The sequence below is a fragment of the Myotis davidii genome, unplaced genomic scaffold (genome assembly GCF_000327345.1).
Source record: "Myotis davidii unplaced genomic scaffold, ASM32734v1 scaffold44, whole genome shotgun sequence".
NCBI lineage: Eukaryota > Metazoa > Chordata > Mammalia > Chiroptera > Vespertilionidae > Myotis > Myotis davidii.
This window is the reverse complement of record NW_006299705.1, coordinates 16590203-16611945: the sequence shown is the minus strand read 5'-3', so window position 1 is coordinate 16611945 and position 21743 is coordinate 16590203. Positions and strand designations below refer to the sequence as shown.

Sequence of the window (21743 nt, the reverse complement as noted above, 5' to 3'; positions counted from 1 at the left end):
TTCTCTTCATTTGTATCTATTTTCTTTTTTCATGCTGTCAATTTTAGAAATTATGCTAAAATATTTAGGCAAAGGAACTAGAAATAGTGTTGTCCTTCTTCCTGGTCATCACAGGGGTTTTCAGTGACAACTGCAATAATTATTCCTACTTCCTTGGAAGATACTAGAAAATGATTTTTGGCTGGACTCCATGAATAGAAAAGGCTATGAAAAATGTTCCATCTGCTTGTCCATCTGCCAGTAATATAGCTGTTTGTGATAGCTGATTATCAAAATTTGGCTTAAATGAAATTGCTGTGTTTTATTTATCTCAAGAAGAGAAAAATGAAGAGAAATGTATAGCTGAGATTTTTCTCTTTCTAAAAATAACTTCCCTTTATCATCATAATTAATATTGCTGTTTACTTTTTGAGCTTGTCTACTTTCTTCAATAAATATGAGTTTTCACATATTTATGTTTTGATTTTTGGAATTGGTCTCAGAGAGTAAAAGTCCTTTGGACTACCAAATATATTTGGTATGTCATACATTTACTAGTCTTCTTTTTTTTTTGGAAGATCTGAAAGCAAACACTTGAGTTTACAATAATCCACTGTGAAAAAGACAGTGAACAGCTTTACTGCTTGGTTATTAAGCAAACAAACAAACACAAAGAGCATAGTTTTAAAAAAGTCAATATTAAAGATAAATTGGTTCAGAAAAAATTACTGATTTATCAATGTGATTTCTGCTACTTCTAGCAAAAATAGTGAAGAGCACCAAAGAAATGTTTGTAAAGTTTCTGGTTCTTAACTGAAAACAATCAGTTCTTTGCCTGGCCAGTGTGGCTCAGCTGGTTGAGTGCCACACACCAAGAGGCCACAGGTTAGATTCCGGTCAGGGCATGTGCCCAGGTTGTGGGCTTGATCTCCACTGGGGAGCCGGTGTTTCTCTCTCATCCATGTTTCTATGTCTCTTTTCCTTCCTCTCTCTCTCTCTAAAAAAATCAATGAAAACATTTTTAAAAATACACAAAACAATCAGTTCATTCTCTTCCCTCTACCCTTCTTCCTATTACGGAGTTGATAAGGTATAATTCAGTTAGAAGGAATTTAGTAAATCATTCACTGCACTTAAGGAAGTAGATTTTAATCAGGATTGTATGTATAATTTTTCTTTTTTAATTGTAAGTAATAATGAGGGAGATAGTCTATACTTTTTGGAAATAATTTAAAGGAATTATGCTTTATTTTCTCTCCAGGGCTCTGCAGCATCGAGATGATGTGTCTTGCCTTTGGAAGCTAGTTGGGGATGCTTGTACCAGTCTGCATGCTGTCTCGCCATCTAAAGTGAATGTTAATGTTTTAGGAGTCCTTCTAGGCCAGAAAGAAGGAAAACAAGTATTAAAGAAAAATGAGCTCCTCCATCTAGGAGGAAGGTAATTTACAAAGATTGCCAGATAATGACATTCAAATTGAATAAGGGCATGATAACAAAACATAACATCCACTTTTATATTTCCATAGGTGTTACGGGCGTGCTTTAAAACTGATGTCTACATCTAGTACGTGGTGTGATCTTGGAATTAATTATTATCGTCAAGCACAACATCTAGCAGAAACTGGCAGCAACATGAATGATCTTAAAGACTTGTTGGAGAAATCATTACATGTATGATTTTGAGAATTTTTTCATAAACTTAAAAATAATGAAGTGCTTTTCTGAAAAATGTTATTGATAAAGAAAATAACTTTAGTGTTTTTACATTAACCACATTTATTTTGATATATGTGCTGACATTCAAAGAGTTAAAAAATAATTTAACTTTATTTTTCAGTGTCTGAAAAAGGCAGTGAGACTCAACAGTAATAGTCACTTATACTGGAATGCTCTTGGTGTGGTTTCATGTTATAGTGGTAAGAATTCAATAACACTTCAATAATTTTAGAAGATTGCTCATTTCAGGTAATAAAGTTCAGTTTCATTAAATTCTCTATTTTTCAGCTATTAAAAATTATGCCCTGGCTCAGCATTGTTTCATCAAATCAATCCAGTCGGAGCAAATTGTGAGTGTTCTATGTGTCTTTCAATGAAAAAGGACTTTGAAATTTAGTGTGAATAATTTTCTGAGACTTCCCCGGAGACAAGAGACCTAATTTTTATACATATATATGTATTTTAGAATCCTGTTGCATGGACCAACTTGGGAGTGTTATACCTTGCAAATGAAAACATTGAGGTAACTGTGCTGACTGCTTTGTCATATTAAAAGTAAAGAATATTTCCTATACATGATCTCTTCATAATAGCACAACTTCTTGTGGAGAAATACTTCACACCTTGTTATCTATCCAGTATGCTCTCTAATATGCTAGATAATTAATGACATTCGGTTTATGTTATTGAATAATGAATGCGTAAGATTTATTTTCCTTTCCATACCACTCAGGAAATTTATGGTTTTATAATTATTTTGGTTTTCCATTTAGAGATTAAAACAATTCTGTGAATTATTTGGGTGTTTATTTTTTTTTGTTTTTTGTTTTTATCTGTACACATGTAAGAGGAGTCCCATATAGGTGATGTTGAGGGTAGGGTGAGGAAATAAGGGAGACGATTAGTACTCTCCAGCAGCTTAAATTTAACATTTTTGGGGGGTGATTTATATTTGGTTTTAGCTGATATTAATCCCTTTATAAACCACAGTGTAATTTGTCATACTCAAACAGTTAGAAAATTGGGCTGTGTTTGTAGGTGATGTTTAGAGGTGTCTACAAACCCACAGACAACATCTGTACTGTTTTGTTTCAGCCAGCATATTGAAAATCACTGTTTTAAAGTAGTATTAGTAATATTCTTAGCAATACATTAAGTCACAGCAGAGATTGCTTTAGAAGATTGTAAATAGAACAAAGAAAAATATTAATGTGTATCTTAGTTGAAAAAATACATTATTTTTAATTTAAACAAAGCAAGATCTTAGTTAATAAACCATGGATGCGGTTTTGCGATAACATGACACATTAGCCCGTTAGCTTACTTTTTTAGAGGAAAAATAAGACTATTTTCTGTCACACATAGATTATTGAGAAAGTGATATAAAGTAGCATATAATGTTATTTTTTGTATCAGGAAAAAACATGACATGCAACTTAATGTGCCCAAGTACTGTATCTTTAAAGTTTCCTGACTGCTTAGCACAGATTATGTCAACCACTCTTGTTGTCTAGTAGCAGTTACGTATCTCAGACTTTGTTGGTTGGTAGTTTTTATCCTCCCAGCTAAGCTCAAAGAGAGGGGAATAGATATACAGCCTTACTTACTTTCTTCAAACCTAGGAAATATATGGGTAATTTGTTAAAAGTTCTACCAAATGTAAGGTGAACATCTATATGCCCTTTCACTGGGACCAGAATCCCTAAACCTGTAGAGAAATCTGATGTAGCCAGGAGTGTTCTGGTGGAACACTGATTTAAGTGTTGCTAATTGTGTTTAAGCAATTTTAGGTTCATACATGTATTTATGTTGATAAGTCTCGGTTTTCTTATTCTCTTATTTTATGATTTTTAAACATAAACAATTTAATATTAAATGTATAAAATGACTTGATGTATTATTTTTTGTTTTTTTGTTTCCTAGCAAGCTCATGAAGCTTTCAAAACTGCTCAGTCCCTTGATCCATCTTATTTAATGTGCTGGATTGGACAAGTAAGACAACATTTAGTTGTTAATAATTCTGTTGACATAAATAACCTATTAATATAAGGTGGTATAAATAACCTATTAATATAAATAACAGTGATCATAATAATAACAGGCTCTTTGTTCACATTATTTCAATTGAACTTTCATCAGTCCCTTGAGTTGGTGGTAGTTGTTAAACTTTTTGTAGATGTGGAATTAAAGCTTAGAGACGCTAAGTATTGTGCCCAAAGTCATACAGCTTGTAATGATTAAGCATTGATTTGAGAGGCTTTTAACCCCATCAGTCTGACATTATTATGCTTAAAGAATAAACCAAGAGCTATGTAATGCACATTTACCCCTCCCCCAAATGAAAATTTACAATATCATTTTGATTGTTTTCTCATTTTCTGTAAAGTTTTCATAATTTTATTTGGTACTTGTTTATATGAGTCTGCCAACCCCCCCAAATTTAGATTTTTGTACTGCCAAATAGGAATCAGGAGACTTGGTTAGTGATCTGAGTCTATCACTGACTAATTTTTTTTTACTTTAACAAAATTGCTGGATTCAATGTTCTCACCTGAAAAAGAAGGGGATTAGAAAGGGTAGCCTCTAAATCCTGTGTAGTTGAGAAATTAGTAAGTCATTGATTTTTGTTTTATTTTATCTTATTTTTTGTTCAGCGAATACTAGAGGCATCACCCATATCAGAAAATCATTAATCTGGGTTTTGATAATTTTTATTGTACTTTTAACTTTTGGGTCTAATTCTAGCTAATTGGTGAAGAAGCAGAGTTAGCACGGCAAACTTCCTGTTCCCGTTAACTGTGGTAGCATCTGGGAGCAATGGCATTACTATACTAATTTCTATGTAAATTATTGGACACAAGGAGCTAAAGAATTTTCATTTCTAACTGTTCCATGGGATGCTGCTGCTGCTGATCCAAATGTAGCACTGCTCTAGGTTCATTCATCTTAGATGTTGTCAGAAAAAACGTATATTTTTTATTTTTCAGATATTTTAGCTCTTAAAAATAATTTATTTCAGGAAATAACTAGTAAATTTAATTAAAATATTAACAATAGAAGCAAGGCAATATTAATTTTTTAATAATATTAGTAATAAATGATAATTAAAAAACCCTGATTTCTTTAAAAGATAGATGGTCTTGAAAGTAATTCTAAGATATTACAGAGTCTCATAAAGTCAATAGCATAGGTATACTATTTAAAATCCTGAGGCGGTTTTAAAAATGAATATGTGTGACTCTCCCCCATATCTATGGAAACTAGGGGAGAGGACCTTCTTTTAAAAAAGCTACCCCGGCGAATCTGAGCTAACCCTGTGATTAAGAATCCTATTCCATGCCAAAACCAGTTTGGCTCAGTGGATAGAGCGTCGGCCTGCGGACTGAGAGGTCCCAGGTTCGATTCCGGTGAAGGGCATGTACCTGGGTTGCGGGCACATCTCCAGTAGGAAGTGTGCAGGAGGCAGCTGATCGGTGTTTCTCTCTCATCGATGTTTCTAACTATCTCTCCCTTCCTCTCTGTAAAAAATCAATAAAATATATTTAAAAAAAAAAAGAATCCTATTCCAGACAAATACCAGTATGAATCAATCAAGGGTGAGAGGAGAGGGAGGAGGTTGCAGGTGGCATTCTGAAAGCATTTGTCTGCTTAAGGTCCAATTTAATAAGTCATTCTTGTCCTCTGAGCCATGGGAATATGGTAGCTAAGACTGAACTAGAAATTAACCTTACTTTTAAGCACAGCTTTTTAACCTTTGTTTTTTCCAGTTTCATTGATGATAATGATGATGGTGATGATTGATGATGATGATTTTTCCTTTAAAACACGTTCAGAACCTCTTTTTTCTTTATAGGCCCTTATTGCAGAGACAGTTGGAAGTTACGACACCATGGATCTTTTCAGGCACACCACAGAACTTAGTATGCACGTAAGAATTTGAGCATTCTTCTTAGGATTCACTAATGAGAAAAGTATTGTCCTTGTTGAGAAAATGGATATTCAGTGGTATTAGATGTTAATGACAGCACTTGTCTCTACTGTTCATTCTTTCTCAAAGGCAGATAAGCTATCTTTAATTAAAGACATCAAGATCTGATGAAATGACATTGGTATTCAGTAGATACAGTAGTAGTCATGTAAAGTAGAAACCGAGACTCTAGAAAAAATAAGCATAAGATATGGACTAACTTGGTTGATATTTCTAGATTATTTATGAAAGTGTTTTACGATTCTTTTGATTGGTAATTATTACTTCGACCTATGAGAATGGTGCTGAAAAGCTGCAAACTAAACCATCAGGCGGAGCTCTATTTTCTGCACTTAATTTATCCCATTTGATTCTTCTACTTAGGGTTGAAGCAAGTGATTTAAATTTGTTCTTAGCTGTGTTATATCCTAGTGAACCTGTAAAGGCACTTAACAGTTGACTTAAAGAAAACTAAGGTGTGCTATTTATTGTATTGAAGTGCATTGTTTCATTTCTTCATTTTGTATTGGTATATTTATTACCCAATGTCCACTTGTTAACTTTGGCTTTCTTAAAGACTGAGGGAGCGATCGGTTATGCATACTGGGTCTGTACTACATTGCAAGATAAAAGCAACAGAGAAACAGAGCTGTACCGGTACAACATCCTCCAGATGAATGCTATCCCAGCAGCACAAGTTGTTTTGAGTAAATACATAGGTAAGGCACCTGTTATGTAATGGCAAGATATTTTAATAACTGTTGAAATAATTTAATGAATTTTTTAAATTAGTTAATTCCAAATTAAATATTAGTGTTTCTTAAGACATGAATTTGCCCTTTCTACCCCCAGTGGCCAAGGAATCTACTTTTTAAACTTTAGTAAGGACTTTGAAGAGTGATGAAATGTTAGCTAATGATTCAAGATAAAAGTGATTTCCATGGCCCTAACCGGTTTGACTCAGTGGATAGAGCATCAGCCTGTGGATTCAAGGGTCCCAGGTTTGCTTCTGGTCAAGGGCATGTACCTTGGTTGTGGGCACATCCCCAGTAGGGGGCGTGCAAGAGGCAGCTGATCAATGTTTCTCATCGATGTTTCTAACTCTCTATCCCTCTCCCCTCCTTACTGTAAAAAATCAATAAAATATATATATATTTTAAAAAAGTGATTTCCATGTTGCAGTGGAAACATTTTGGGCCTAAAGGGCCCAAGTTGCTTCTCTTCTAGCTCTGCCATTTAGTTTTGCTACAGTCTTAGGCCATGTATTTTACTTCCCTTAACTTCTTTTAACCTTGGAAAGTAGAGATAACAGCACCTAGGCTGTAGAGATGTGAGAATTAAGTGAGATAATGTGCTTTAAGTTTCAAACCCAGTGCCTTTAACCTCCCACTTTAATACCTGATTTTTCTTTAAGATACTGGGAAAATATGTTTAGAAAAAGGATAGAATGGTGAAGTTTTATTAACCATCTATAATAATAATTTCCTTTCCTTAATAAAACTACTATTGAATTTTAATCTCCCCTCTATCATTTAGTAGCCATAATAAAACCCTGGCATGTTACCAAACTTAATTTTAGTATTCCTACCTGTAAACCCTACAAAATGTGCAGAGTAACTGGCATACTATACATGCTCAAGAAATGTTAGTTTGCTAGTATTTTTTAAAATCTTTTGACAAAATTAGAATAAATAAACCAGGCATTTAAGCAGGAATATTGGCAGTTGAATAATATAAAGAATCAAATAAATTGTGAAAAGCTGAAGAGAAAATGCCTCATCATAGATATTGAAGGGTAGTAATACTCCTCCTGCATTGAGCCTGGGACACTTGAGGAGAATGCAGTTATTTTAAATTCAGCACTTTGGGGCATCCACGTGTTATTAGTATGCCAAAATGAATGGCTCTAATGAATACGTAGAATCTCTGTGAAAGCGTATGATCAGAAATTTCATTGAAAGGTTTCCTTACAGAATGGGTAACATTTATGAAGGATTTTCATAAAGGGTAAATCTTGAGTTTTCTGCAAAATTCAGATTCCTAGAGCAACAAACAAATTATTTCCTGACAGTTTTACACACTTACATTTTTAACTCGATAGTGGAGTCATAGTGATAAAACATTATTTAACAAATTCAAGTGCATGTGCTTAGCCAAAAATGAATAAATTAGGAGAGAAAAGAGGGAGAGCACAGTGTCTTCACCTGTCCTGCTAGGTGCTTCAGGACGAGTGCATGGTAGGCACGGTCTCCTTTTACTCAGTTTGACTCCATTTTGGTGCTCTTCTCCTTGTGTGGTAACTTGAGGATTTTTCAAGAATAACTTGACTGTGATTTTCGCCTTATGCTTTGATGTTAGAATCTTACAATCGTATAAAGTATGATATGATTTACTAGGGCTGACCAGCAGCCCCTGAACAACAGATGAACAAATTGCTCTGACACAGTTTCACTGTGAAAGAGAGAATTAAGGGACGGTCTGGCCAAAGGGACCAGGCGGCCTCAATTGTCTGCCTCATTAGCCTTTTATTGCAGTTTTTAAAGGGTGTCCCAAAATTCACGCAAGAAGTAATTTTGATAGAAAACACAGGTTTATAATTAAAAATTGTAAATTTTTTATTGATTCATAAAGTATACAGTATAGGGTTATGTATAGAATAGCATATCAGGTAAATGGCCTCCACGGCTTTGCTGGCACATACGCACTCTTTTGTTGAAATTTTCCATGACTGTTTTGCATAAATGTGGCTGAATTTTGATGAGGCTCATTTTCATCTTGATGGCTTGGTTAATCGACAAAATTGTCGCATTTGGGGTCCAGAAAATCCACGAGTGATTGTTGAGAAACAAATGCATCCACAACGTGTCACTGTTTGGTGCGGATTTGGGCTGGAGGCATCATCGGACCATTCTTCGAAAATGCGGCTGCTCAGGCAATAACATGATTAGCTAAAGAACTGAATTTTCCTTATAAATCAAATGCATAGTTTTAACATGAGGTACATTTTCAAGTTATTTTACCATTAGGGATAAAAATGTTTAAACTTTAAAACATTTAAAGTATGTAGTAACTGTAAATGTTACTGAATAATTTAGAAGAATTATAATTTGTAGTAACTATAAATGTTATTGAAAAATGTGGAAGAATTATAAAATGATTACTGGTATTTTATAGTCAAGATAATCAGACTGCTATTCTTAACAATGCCAAAGATTTCAAGATATAACCTGTTGTTTAAAATATTAAAGAATTGAAAATAAAACTAATGTCTTATAAACACAACCATTATGTACATGTAAAGAACAGATATTTTTGATTTCCAGAAAGAATTCCAAACTATGCTCCAGCTCTCACAATGTTGAGTTATTTAAATGAACATCTACAGCTGAAAAAGGAAGCAGCAGATGCACTCCACAGGTAAACTCTGCCTTTAACCGAAATGCTGTCCTTATATGTTAGTGGCCTTTTTTTTTTATTTAGTCTCACTCTCATGAAGAAGGTACTAAATAAATGTTTTCATTTTTTCCTAATCTTTTGTTATCTATTATTACTACATCTATGAAGGTGAAAATATGCAGTTCAAATTTTCAGCTATATTTTGGTTTCTGTTCCTTAATCTGAGGGAGGGGGGGATGGGGGAGGGGGAGGGAGAGGGAGAGAGAGAGAGAGAGAGAGAGAGAGAGACAGAGAGAGAGAGAGAGAGAGAGAGAAAGGGAAACGAAACTAAAAAACCCTCAGATTCTATTTTAGAAAAGTCCATCCCTTTAGACTTTGTCTAGCTTTATTAAATACATATTTATTCAGAGAAGAACTCAGAACATTATGTATCTGTTTGAGCCACTTTAATCTTCTCTGTATGTACCCATCAGTAAGTGTTTGTTGAATGCCGTGAATCCAGCAGTGTCCTGGGCTCTGGCAGCTTAGCAGTGAGTTAAAACGGAAACAGGCCCTTTTTTCATGGAGCTCCTGTTCAGGTCGGGGAGACCCATGTAGGTCATCTGTGATGGTAGTAATTGCTAAGAAAGAAAATCAAAGTAGAGGGACAGAAATTACAGAGGCAGGCAGTGAATTTGAGATAGGTTTTAGGAAGGGTGGGTTTAAAAGGAGGCAAATGAGGCCTGGCCTTAATGAAGTGAAGCCACAAGCCATTTGGATGTCAGAGCGCTCCAGGCAGAAGGAACAGTAAGAGCAAGTGCTCTGAGTCAGGGGTGCACTTAGCATGTGGAAGAAACAAGGACGTGTGCTCAAGTGCAGTGACTAGACAGGAGAACAGTAGGAAAGGAAATAAACTTGAAGTTTTATTCTCTGCAAATTATTTGATTCGTGAATAAGAAAATAACTTGATCTTGTGAGGACCAGATGAAAAGTTTAAAAGACCTACTTGCATTCTTGCCCTCAATTTAAATAAATAGATTTTTAGAAGAGTCCTTGTTAGATTAAAAAAAAAAATTGAGGTTTCCTGAATACTTTGCCATTTTTTTTATGGATCTCTCTGTAGTTCAAAGGAGTAATCACTAGATGGTACTGGAGGTTATATAATGAAGTTATTTTTCCAGGTGTAAGTGGAGAGGATTATGAAAAACCACAATTATATTTCTTTCACTGTCACAATAAACTTACCAGTAAACAAACTGTATAACTATGATAGAATACAACAGTGAGCAGGATTTTTAAACAGAAAGCTAGAAATCTTTAGAGTGCTCACTACTTTTTTGGGGTACATATTATAATCACACATTATGAATCTGGTACTAGTTATACCTTCAGCCTAAAATGGCAACTCCACAGTCACTTGAATATGTACCACTCTTTCTTACCTGTTTACCACTGTGGTTTTTGCCTTAAACAGGTTTTTGAGGCTTGAAACTACAAATTAGGTATTAAATCTAACCAGAAGTATAGTTTTTAATATAGTACTGTCTCTATAATACTCTCTCTTAGACTTCTCTGGCTAATTTTTGTTTTTCATATAACATCAGGGGGAGTAGAAGCTTTTCTTGGATGTTTCTTCCTGGCTAATCCCCTTTAAACAGAAAATAAAATAAAATGAAATATTACTAAGTATTTCATTCCATTTAGTTGTTAAACATTTCCCTGGTTGCCCAAAAGGGACTGAGCAGAAGGTAGAAATCTGGGCTGTCAGCATGTCGGTGAATTAATTCTAAGCCTCTGAGGATTGCTTGTAACGCCTTCCTTTCTCTGAACTCAGTATTGCTCGCATACATTTCTGTATCTAACTGGTAAAGGCACATGAAAGCAATCAATTTCCTGACGTCCTAACTCAAATTACTATTACATAAATATTTTAGAGTGCTTTCTATGTAGTTCAAATATGTCAAAACTTAAAAAATCAACATAGTTGTTTTTCCATTCTTAGATTAAAATTTTTGGAATATTTAAAAATCGCATATGATAAATGATTTCACTTATAAGACTCACTTTGTTAAAGTAACTTTCCTGACTATCTAAAATCTAAGTATTAAGTATTCTTTTGTGGTACCAGTTTAATAAAGATGGAATAGGTGTTTTAACTTAGCATTAAAGAATTAGTAGAATTAAACAAAAGCAAAAATCTGTAGATTCAGTTAATGAAGAAGGGTGAAAAAATGCTATTGCATATAGATAACTTAAAATGCCTTTTTTTTAGGGCAATTTTGTTGTTACAGAATGCAGAAGACCAAGTTAATTATCATGATGCAATTAGAAATTATGGCAGATTGTTATGGTAAGCATGTTTTTCCCCCATTAATTCTGTGACCTACATGATATTTCTGGTGAAAGCTATGGAACTAGGGAGGTGATGAAAAGTTTCAAGAGTAGTGGGCTGCTGACATTCCTCCAGGATATATAATTCCCATAAAGGCAGGCAGTGTTAACAGTTTCCTGTACCTCGGACCATACCTAACTCCAGTGTGCTTTATGAGGAGCAGGTTTAGAACTGATGGCTGTGGACTACATAAGAGAACATTTGGAAGAGAGGCAGTTGCTGTCTCTAAAGTAGAAGCCTAATTAATTGGAAGAATTGGGTTTATTCTGATTTTCTGTATATTTCAAACTGGGGATGGACATTCAGAAACATTCTGAATTCTTTTGAAATAGTACATAAAAATGTCTGTGTGTGTGCATTTGGTCAGTTGGGAGAGAGCCACATAGCTTCCTTCAGATTCTCAAAGACTTCTTACTTCAAAAAATATTGTTTTTTAAAGATTAAAAATGATTTCAGTTGTTTTAGAGGATAGAACTAGGACCAGAGAATAGGTGTTATGGAGGTAAGGTTTTAGTTGAAGGTAAGGAAGCATTCCTCAAGTTAAGAGCCGCCCCCAAATTGAATGTATTTATTCATAAACAGTCTAAAGTAGCTCTTTCCTTTATCAAAATATTTATCAAATTTGATTTTATTGATTTTAAAATTCTTTCACCTTTGTAAAATGAATTTTAAAAGCAAAGATTACTTGTATTTTTAGTTCCCACCCACTCCCAAGATTAAAAAAATTTTATGAAAAGATTTCCAGTAACACATTAAAAATAGAAATGGCTTCTGGTTATAGTGATGGATACTAAGAATATCAAATATACAATGTTTCTATTCCAGGTGATGGCAGTTTCTCTTCATTTTTAAATAAGCAAAACAAGTTATTTTTCTGTTATTAAGAAGTATTAATATCAGTATATCTGATACATTTAGTATCAGATATAACAGATTTTTACTTTTATATCAATAAGTACAGAAAAGAGCATGTATAGTTTTATCGGTGGAATTTTAATGTTTCTATGTGCCCTCCAAACAAAGGCTAGCTTTGATTCTGACTAAGGAATTTTTTGACTTGTTTGGCTTGTCCAAGGTGCTGGAACCATACTTATGGGAGTAATATTTAATGTGTTAAGCTTAAAAATGTAGATTTCTATATAAAAGAACTTGGAATTATTTTTATAACTTTGGATTTTAATTCAAGTTTGTTTTTAAAAAACACTTTGCACTTCAGCAAAACTAGTCATTTTCACATATTATTTAAAAGAAGCCAAGTGTGAAGTTAAATCCCCTTAGTATATCCTATGTGAAATAAGTGATACGCCTTTTATTTTAAGTTCTTTCTACAGCTTTAACTCTGATAGATGAAGTAAAGTTATTAGAAGAAACGTGGTATAATAATGTCTCTATATTTTGATGATATAAGCCAAAATTATTTTTTATATTAAAAATAAATTTTGTTTTGCTTCTTAGTTCCATTGGTGAATATGATAAAGCTATCCAGGCTTTTAAGTCAACACCTCTTGAAGAGTTAGAAGACATCATAGGGTTTGCACTGGCTTTATTTATGAAGGGTCTCTATAAAGAGAGCAGCAAAGGTGAGTACGTTGCTTAAAGCTGAAGATCACATCTTACTTTTCCAGGGTTCAGAGGAATTTGATCACAATGACCTTACATGAAGAAAGATGTAATATTGAGATGCGGTACAGGTTGCAATGTTTATGAACATCTGACTAGGAGTCAGGAACAATACCAGGAATTTTTTATCTGTTTGTCAGTTAGTAGGTTATTATGATGAATAGTCCTTATAGCAGTGTTATTATCTGTGTTTTATTTTCATTATTTAGACAAGGAAACTGAGCCCCAAGATCACTTATGGTTGACATGCGTTAGCATTTGAAAGCAGGTCTTTACTACTTCACAGTGCTTAAATGTAAATTTCTGATAAATGAAGATCTCAACCATGGTTAATAATAGTATATTTTGGTTTGTGCAAAAGTGATAATTGAGTGCATTTTCACATATTTGGGCCTAAACTCTGTGTGCAGCTCATTGTAAGGATCTATTTGATGGAGTTGCTGGTCTGCACATGGAATTTGGTGCTATCTCTGTGGCTGCCGGCCTCCACTTGTTTTGAATATGGTGACTAAGAACTCTCTCAAGATTCTGAAGATAGATATTAGGGAACATCATATAATAATCCCAATGTTAGCCCCAGAATCACCTTGGAACAGCTAAACCAGTTAGATTATTACACATTTTTATTTCATCTGCTTGAAAATAAGGGAACAATAGATATAGTTTTAGTTAGATCTTTTGAAAAATAGAATTAGGAAAGGAAAAATCTGATAGATTGTCAATCAGGATTTCTTTTATATTGTTTTTGTTTGTTTTCAACCCTATATAACAGCCTATGAGAGAGCCTTGTCTGTTGTTGAATCAGAACAAGACAAAGCCCATATCTTGACAGCTCTGGCAATAACGGAGTATAAACAAGGAAAAATGGATGTAGCCAAGACATTGCTGTTTAAATGGTATGTGTAGTTGATGTAAACAGTTAACATGACTAAATACTTAAATAATGGTTTCAAATTTGGAGCCATGTAAACTGAAGTTAGCAATGCTTTAGGAACTGTTTGGTGAACAAAAGAGATTAGACCCACCTGTTTCTGAACTGATGGTCACAGGTGGAACTAGAGATTGTGGCTTAAATCTTAGTCCTGGATCCATCCAGTCCTTCAAAATCATCCTGTGCACTCATTCATTCATTTATTTATTTTTAAAATATATTTTATTGATTTTTTACAGAGAAGAAGGGAGAGGGATAGGGAGTTAGAAACATCGATGAGAGAAAAACATTGATCAGCTGCCTCCTGTACACTTCCTACTGGGTATGTGCCCGCAACAAAGATACATGCCCTTGACCAGAATAGAACCTGGGACCCTTGAGTCCGCAGGCCGATGCTCTATCCACTGAGCCAAACCGGTTAGGGCTACTTATTTATTTTTTAAAAGAATAATTTATCACCTGATCTAGTAGGATCTTAAAATTTTAATGAAGGCATTTGTAACTGTCTTGTTTTTGGCCTTTTGCATCCCCACAGAGATTTTTTCCTTTTTCCAGTTAACATGATTAAGTTAATTTAAAGTTGAATCTTTTTTTTTAAATGCTACCAATATAACTTGTATCTATTTCTGTATTTTGAGCATAAATTAAAAATAACAGCCGATGATATATGTGGTTATTCATATAGTATTTTTTTGACTTCTGGATTTATTTATTTTTTTTAGAAAGTTAATCTTAATTTTTTCAAAAGCAATAGATGATTAAGATAATGCTATTGGACAATGGTTATCAACTAAGTGCTTATTGGCATTTTCAGTGGTACAAATACTCATAGTACAGAATGGTTTCCCCATTGCAGGAAGAGTGCATCTCCTTCCCCGACCCATTATATGCTAATGATGCTCCTCAATCATTGTAAAAACACAGAATTACCTCTATGCGTTATTTTGTAACGTTTTGAATATTTCTATTACATTTTAATAAACTGTTCAAAAAGTTTTTAGATGTTCTTTTTTTATGGTACAACATTCGTAATCATTATTAGAAATATTAAGTTTTTTCTGAAATTTAGATATAATGACCAAAAAGTAAATTTGGCTATTGCTGCTTTGTGAAAGGCCAGATAGTCAGGGAAATTGCTGTTACAAGAAGCCAACCAGTTTGTTCTTATATTTATCTCAAAGCTGGGCTTAGTTTGGTGAATCGTTAAGTAAATTGCTTTTCCTACTAGATGTTAAATATGTTGTAATAGATAGGTACAGACTACTGTATTTATAACTAATCAGCATTTAAAAAATATATTTACAGCTCTGTCTTAAAGGAGCCAACCATAGAGAGCCTTCAAGCCCTGTGTGCCTTGGGATTGGCAATGCAGGATGCTACACTGTCAAAAGCAGCACTTAATGAGTTATTGAAGCACGTCAAACAGAAAGACAATGATTATCAGAGGTGCCTTCTTACTTCAGCGATTTATGCGCTGCAAGGCCACAGTGTGGCAGTGCAGAGACAAGCATCTAAAGCTGTTCACAGGTAAATTCTGTGCTTATAAACTCGGGGTTGAATTGTACTTGATGAGGTGGTCTCTGACATTTGGATCTTATTAGGAATATAAAATGAGGTAGTGCACATATACATTTGGAAACCAAAATGTGTTTTTTATGAAATTGCCCATAAACTCATATTATTTCATCTATGAAGTTTTTTTTTTAAAGTCAGTTAATAGAGAGAGAACAGAAATTTTGCCCTTCTCAACTTTTAGTATGAAAGCCCTTACTAATTCTCAAGTTTGTGATGTCAGGTTGTTATAAGATACTGTCCATTTTGATGGCATTAAGAATATTTTGGCCACATAAGCATTCATTAACGCATTCAAAGTTTGGAATATAGAAACCTGTTCTCACTAGCAGCAGGGGTATTTATCTTCAGCAGTAAAGTGTTATATCATGAGTTTGTTTTTTTTCCATAGCTCTCATCTCTTTATGTTTTCTTTGGACACATATATTACATTTCCTTAACCTTTCTTAATTAGATCTTATGGCTTTATAATCATTACATTGCTGGGTTTTTTTCTTATTTTCATAAGGATTGTTGTATGAAAGATATGTAAAATATGTTTTCTAAAAATTAAGACACTTTCAACCACACATGGACAATTATATCAAACTAGAGACCCAGTGCACGAAATTTGTGCACCAGAGGGGAGGGTCCCTCAGCCCAGCCTTGTACCCTCTCACAATCTGAGACCCTTCCGGGGATGTCCAACTGCCGGTTTAGGTCCAATCCCACAGGAATCTCTGCAGAATTGGGCCTAAGCTGGCAGTCAGACATCCCTCTCGCAATCCAGGACCACTGGCTCCTAATTGCTTGCCTGCCTGATTGCCCCTAACCACCTCTGCTTGTCTGCCTCATCGCCCCTAACTGCTCTCCTACCTGCCTGATCGCCCCAGCTGCTCGCCTATCTGCCTGATGGCCCCTAACTGCCTCTGCCTCTGCCCCCGCCGCTGCAGCTTCATCTGGAAGGATGTCCAGAATGACATCCGGAAGGTCTTTTGGCTTTCCGTTCTAATTAGCATATTACACTTTTATTATTATAGATTGTTTCAGCTGTCTAAAGGATTTTAAGCTTAGGTACTAGATAAAATGCTGGTTGCTTGGACTTTTTTGTGGTTAAAGTAACTCCCATCTCTAAGCCCTCTGCTTTTGATGATCTCTGTAGTAACCCAGCTGATCCTGCTCTTTGGTCTCTGTTGTCCCGAGTGGTTGCTCAGTATGCACAACGTAATGCAAAGGTGAGTAACGTTCTAAATTCTGGCAAAAAGATTAACTAGCCTGTGATGTGGTAAATAATATAATTTTAAAGTATTAGCATTATAATTCTGCAAAAAAAATTAACTAATGCAGCAAGGGAGTTCTGTTATTTAACCATAATTTCCAATAGTCACTCAAGAAGAGTACATTGAGTTTCTTCCATGTACTCTTGTACTGCTTTGGGTGTTATGGACGATGCAGAGAATTAGATGGACTCTTGAACACATACAGATTATGTTAATGACTATGTGATAAGATTATGCTTATAATGTTGCCACTTAATAAGCATTAGCTATTGTGTTTTGAATCCCCTAAGATAAATTTATTTGAAAGCTCCTTAAATATAAGAATACAAGAATTAGAACACTGCCAGAGTTTAAAAATGTAAATCTAAACAGGATTATCAATGTTGTATACAGGGTATTACAGACTGTACTTTAATTCATAAAAGCCAGATATTTTCCAGGAGTCAATGAAATATTTTATTAACTTCTATAGTTAATATGAGCTTTCATTATTTATTTAACTAGTTGTTAAACATAATGATAGTAGCTAATATGTTTTGAACACTTACTACATCTAAAAATTCCAATATCTGAAGTCTGTGTGGGCCTGTTCATTTGTTGTTCCTACTGGCTTTCGCACACAGTGACTTTGTTTACTTGATTGTGTATACTTGAAAATAATTAGCAGCCTAGGATTAATTTCTATAGATAGAAATTGCACTTATTTCTGCCAGGTGCTTGAGAGATCCACCAATCTGGAACCACCTTAAACAAAGTTGAGAACTTGAGGTTTCTGGACCAACTAGACTACTCTGTGCCTGGATTTCAAGGTCATTTGAAACCTGGTTTACTTCTGATTCAGCTTTACCTGAGGGATCTCAGCTTATTTTATATAGGTTTCCTAATACTCCCCCTTTTTATGTGAATACTGGGCTTTGATTTCTATCCCACTAGCCCACGAGTCCTTCAGAATGAAAATTCAGATTTGTTAGGATCTGCAAATGGCAGAAGACCATCAATATTAGACACTGAAAGGAATTAGTTATTATGTTCCAGCTACTGTGCTAGTCATTTTTGTGTGTTTTGTTGTTGAATCACAACCACCATATGAAAGTAGGTCCAATGAATGTCCATTGTATAAAGGAGGACACTTGAAGATAGAGATTAAATAACTTGTGCAAAATCACAGTTAGTGGCTATGGTAATGTGTAATCTCAGATATAACTCCTGAATCCTCCTCCTCTGCTGTGTTGTCGTTCTTGTTTTTAATCCATCTTCTATTTGTTTTATATTGACATTTTAAAAAGTTTAGTTTTAGCATTCTTTATGTGTTAAAATACTGTTTTAAAACATTTCTGATACACTTATACACTTCTTATATTAAATGACGATTATAGTATATTTCTGACTTAAAATGAAACCATCCTTATTTTTTTTCCAGGTAAAATATGTAACTGAATTTTAAAAAATGAAGGATTTCAAGTCAACTTTATGAAAACTATTATGCATATGTTTGTTTGTTTTAGTATGTTTTTATTGATTTCAGAGAGGAAAGGAGTGGGACAGAGAGAGAGAAACATTAATGATGAAAGAGAATCATTGATTGGCTGTCTCCTGCAACTCCCCACACTGAGGATGGAGCCCGCAACCTGGGCATGTGCCCTGATCTGGAGTCAAAGCATGACCTCCGGGTTCATAGGTCGACTCTCAACCACTGAGCCATGCTGACCTGGCTGCATATGTTTTTCTCATTTTAGTATTGAGTTGATTATTGAAGCAATGATGAACTTCATTAACTTTATTCCTCTGAACTTTATTCATTTTACTAGGGAATATAGAAGTTTTTAGAATACTATATTTTTGTGAAGAAACCATGTTAGTTTATTTTATAATAGGTTTTATGGTCTCTCACCTCCATTCTTTTTTTCTCTTTCAGTCTTCCTTTTACAGTCTTTTATATTGTTAGAAAATGTGTATATTCATTTAGTATTATGTAAAATCATATAACTTTTAGTACTTTAATGAGCAGAGTTGAAATGATTATAGTAAAAAAAGAATTTTTAAATAAAAATATTAATCTGGTCTTTTAAAACAATAATAAGCTGATACTTAAGGAGTTTAAAAGTTGTGAGTGTGATAAAACTGAACCTTTCACATACTTTAATGGAGATTTTTATCAGTTTTAAGTTTTATTTTAAAAAATTAATTCTTTTTTATTATAGGGAGGTGCTGTAGCAGGAAATGTGGCTCATATTCTGGACTCAAATCATGGAAAGGTTAGTTTGTCCTAGTAAAGGAACTGTTGTACTTGTTAAATAATATATTTGATAAAAGAATAATTCTTCTTCCTAGGCTTAGAGGTCACATCATATTCAATAAAGTCATACTTTTAGCCACTTTGAATGCAGGTAGCTTTGAAGAAAATTGGTTAACACCTTTCTTTTCTCTTATGTAGAAGGCATTACTGTACACTTCAGTAAATCAGTTGGCTATGGGAAGCAGTTCAGCAGAAGATGAAAAAAATATTGCACTAAAGACCATTCAGAAGGCAACTCTCCTTTCTCCAGGTGAATATAATACAGCCCACTTCATTAATTAGGAGCAAAGTTTGTATTTTTATGAAATAAGACAAGGAAATTTTAAGAAAATATTTGAATATTTTGCATATAAATATTTGATTATCTACATTTGGCTAGTGGTAATTAAGAGGTAATCAATTATTGAAGCAGGCTCAAGAGAATGTTTGCTTGAAGGTAGTTTATTATCTGTTATTGAAAATCTGAATTACATATTTTCAAGTAGTTTTAATTTCCTATCAGACTTTAATAAGGTTTACCTATAGTAATAAATTACTTAATAAACATATTTAGTAATTTTTATGTGTAGTAGTTACCTCCTTGAAGATTGGAAATATGTCTTCTGTGGTTTGAAATGCCGAAGTGCTAGCCTCACCCAAGCTAGCTCTTAGTTCTAACCAGCTGTGTCATGTATACCCCATCTATCACAAAAGGTACTAAGGAACTACATGTGGACTGCATCAGCATTCTTCCACTGCCGCTAGAGGACTAGAATGTGCAGCAGTGTAGGGTTATGAGACATATTTTTATATATTATTTTTAATATGAAATGCAGCATTAAACAATTTATTTCCTTAGAGCACTTCAAACAGTTATTAGATCAGAATGCTATTGCTTTTGGCTAGGTACTGATGGGAAACAAGTATACAAAGGACAGGTTCAATCTTATCTTCACAATACATTGTAAAGATTCTAACTAAACTGCAAATATTAAATATTTCAGAGAATTTTTGTAAAATAACCAGACCAATATCTTATTGTTTATTATGTCTTTTGTTTTTGAAATAATCAGAATGAAAAGAGACCCTAAACTTTTGAGTTTATTTATATTACACATTGGGTATGTTTCTGATTTTTGGAAGTGTTATCAAGCAAGTGTTAGATAGAATTACTCTCAATAATTCTTACTGTGGATCCACAGTTACAGAAGATCTCTTAATCTTTGATTGTGTTAAGTGGCATAAACTTTAGAAAGGTAAGATTGCCCAAATAAGGTCCTCTCTAATGATGTTTTCTGATTTTCCTGTATTATCTAGAGAAATATGTACCCAAGGAAGCAGAGTCATCATATAAGGTGCTTAAAATAGGGACTGAATAATAAAGATGAGTACCTGTTTGAGATATGTCCTTGGAGTCCAATGAAAGTGAATATAATTGTAATTATATATAGTAATGCTACACCTTCTTGTAGATCTTTAGGTGAAATAAATACAAGGGATTTTTTCAGAACTTTAAATATAATCTCAAGAATTTAGAATTAAATGGGAGGAAATCCAGTTTCTGATAGATTACTGTGATATTAAGAGGTATTTTTTAGCAAATTATATTTAAAAATTTTTAGATATATATATATACACATACATACATATATATATATAAAAATATTTAAAGTATTTATATTATTACTTTGTTTCCAAGGGAATTTGAGTTGCCAATTATCTATGAGTTAATGAAAACAGCAATTCTTTTGAATTAAGATAGAAGAAATACCTAGCAACTGATGTCTATTTGCGCCACCAAAATCTAAATACTAGAAAGCCCTAAAGGAATCTGTTTTTCAGTATCTTAGTAAATCAATATTCAGAAATTGAGTCCATATCATTTGGTAGTACTGTAAACCTGATAGCATGTTCAGTTGCCTTGTTTTATAGAAAAATGATTCTGAAAGGAAAAGCTGCCACATAGTTAGGTGTCAATGTTAGACCTAAACCCAAAGCTAATACTAAGCCACATTATAAATTCTAGGGAATGGTCCCCATTTCCTTATTCTGGAATTTGAGTATGTCTTATGTTATTTAAAATAAGGTAGTTATTATCTGGGACAGAAATTATTTTGTAATATGGAGATATGTAATTTTTTTGCAAAAGTTTTTCATCTGTATAAGATTCCTAATGTTTCTTGTACTATTAGCAGTAATACTAATAATCTATAAATGAAATAGATATAGATTTCAGACATTTGATAGGAAACATGCTAAATGGGGCAGTTAGATATGAAAAAATGTAAAACTAAAGCTAAGAAACTAAGATGGCGGCATAGATAAACACCGGGAAATTGCTGCCGCTCACAACAATTGAATAATACTTCAAAAACACAATACGGACATCATCCAGAACCACAGGAAGGCTGGCTGAGTGTAAATTCTACAACTAGAAGGAAAGAAAAGCACACTGAGAGTCAGAGAAGCTGCGGAAGTAAAGTGCAGAGGTAGGGGGCTCGCACACGCGGAAAGGGTCTGGCACCTGAGGACGCGGCTGTCTTTTTGAATCCGGAGGGAGTCACAAGCTCCCGACGGCTCTGATCTCCGGTTCCGGGAAGTCTCTGGGGACCTAGGACTCATGCGGGGAGAAACTGGACTGTCTGGCAGCAGGCGAT

General features: G+C 34.1%; 1 protein-coding gene across 4 annotated transcripts in view; it reads left to right on the top strand.

The window, feature by feature from the left end:
* TTC37 (tetratricopeptide repeat domain 37) overlaps positions 1-21743 on the top strand; it is a 73359-nt gene that overhangs the window by 28495 nt on the left and 23121 nt on the right. For 3 of the 4 annotated variants that reach the window (XM_006775540.2, XM_006775539.2, XM_015571632.1), the window contains 16 exons: positions 1241-1417; positions 1506-1650; positions 1817-1895; positions 1984-2045; positions 2162-2218; positions 3619-3687; positions 5549-5623; positions 6240-6381; positions 8986-9079; positions 11310-11387; positions 12885-13009; positions 13822-13945; positions 15286-15507; positions 16694-16766; positions 19013-19066; positions 19246-19357. In XM_006775540.2, coding sequence (XP_006775603.1) covers positions 1241-1417; positions 1506-1650; positions 1817-1895; positions 1984-2045; positions 2162-2218; positions 3619-3687; positions 5549-5623; positions 6240-6381; positions 8986-9079; positions 11310-11387; positions 12885-13009; positions 13822-13945; positions 15286-15507; positions 16694-16766; positions 19013-19066; positions 19246-19357 — 1688 coding nt within the window. Of the gene's footprint in view, positions 1-1240; positions 1418-1505; positions 1651-1816; positions 1896-1983; positions 2046-2161; positions 2219-3618; positions 3688-5548; positions 5624-6239; positions 6382-8985; positions 9080-11309; positions 11388-12884; positions 13010-13821; positions 13946-15285; positions 15508-16693; positions 16767-19012; positions 19067-19245; positions 19358-20288; positions 20354-21743 lie in introns of those variants that run through there. The other variant, XM_015571633.1, reaches the window with a different exon arrangement.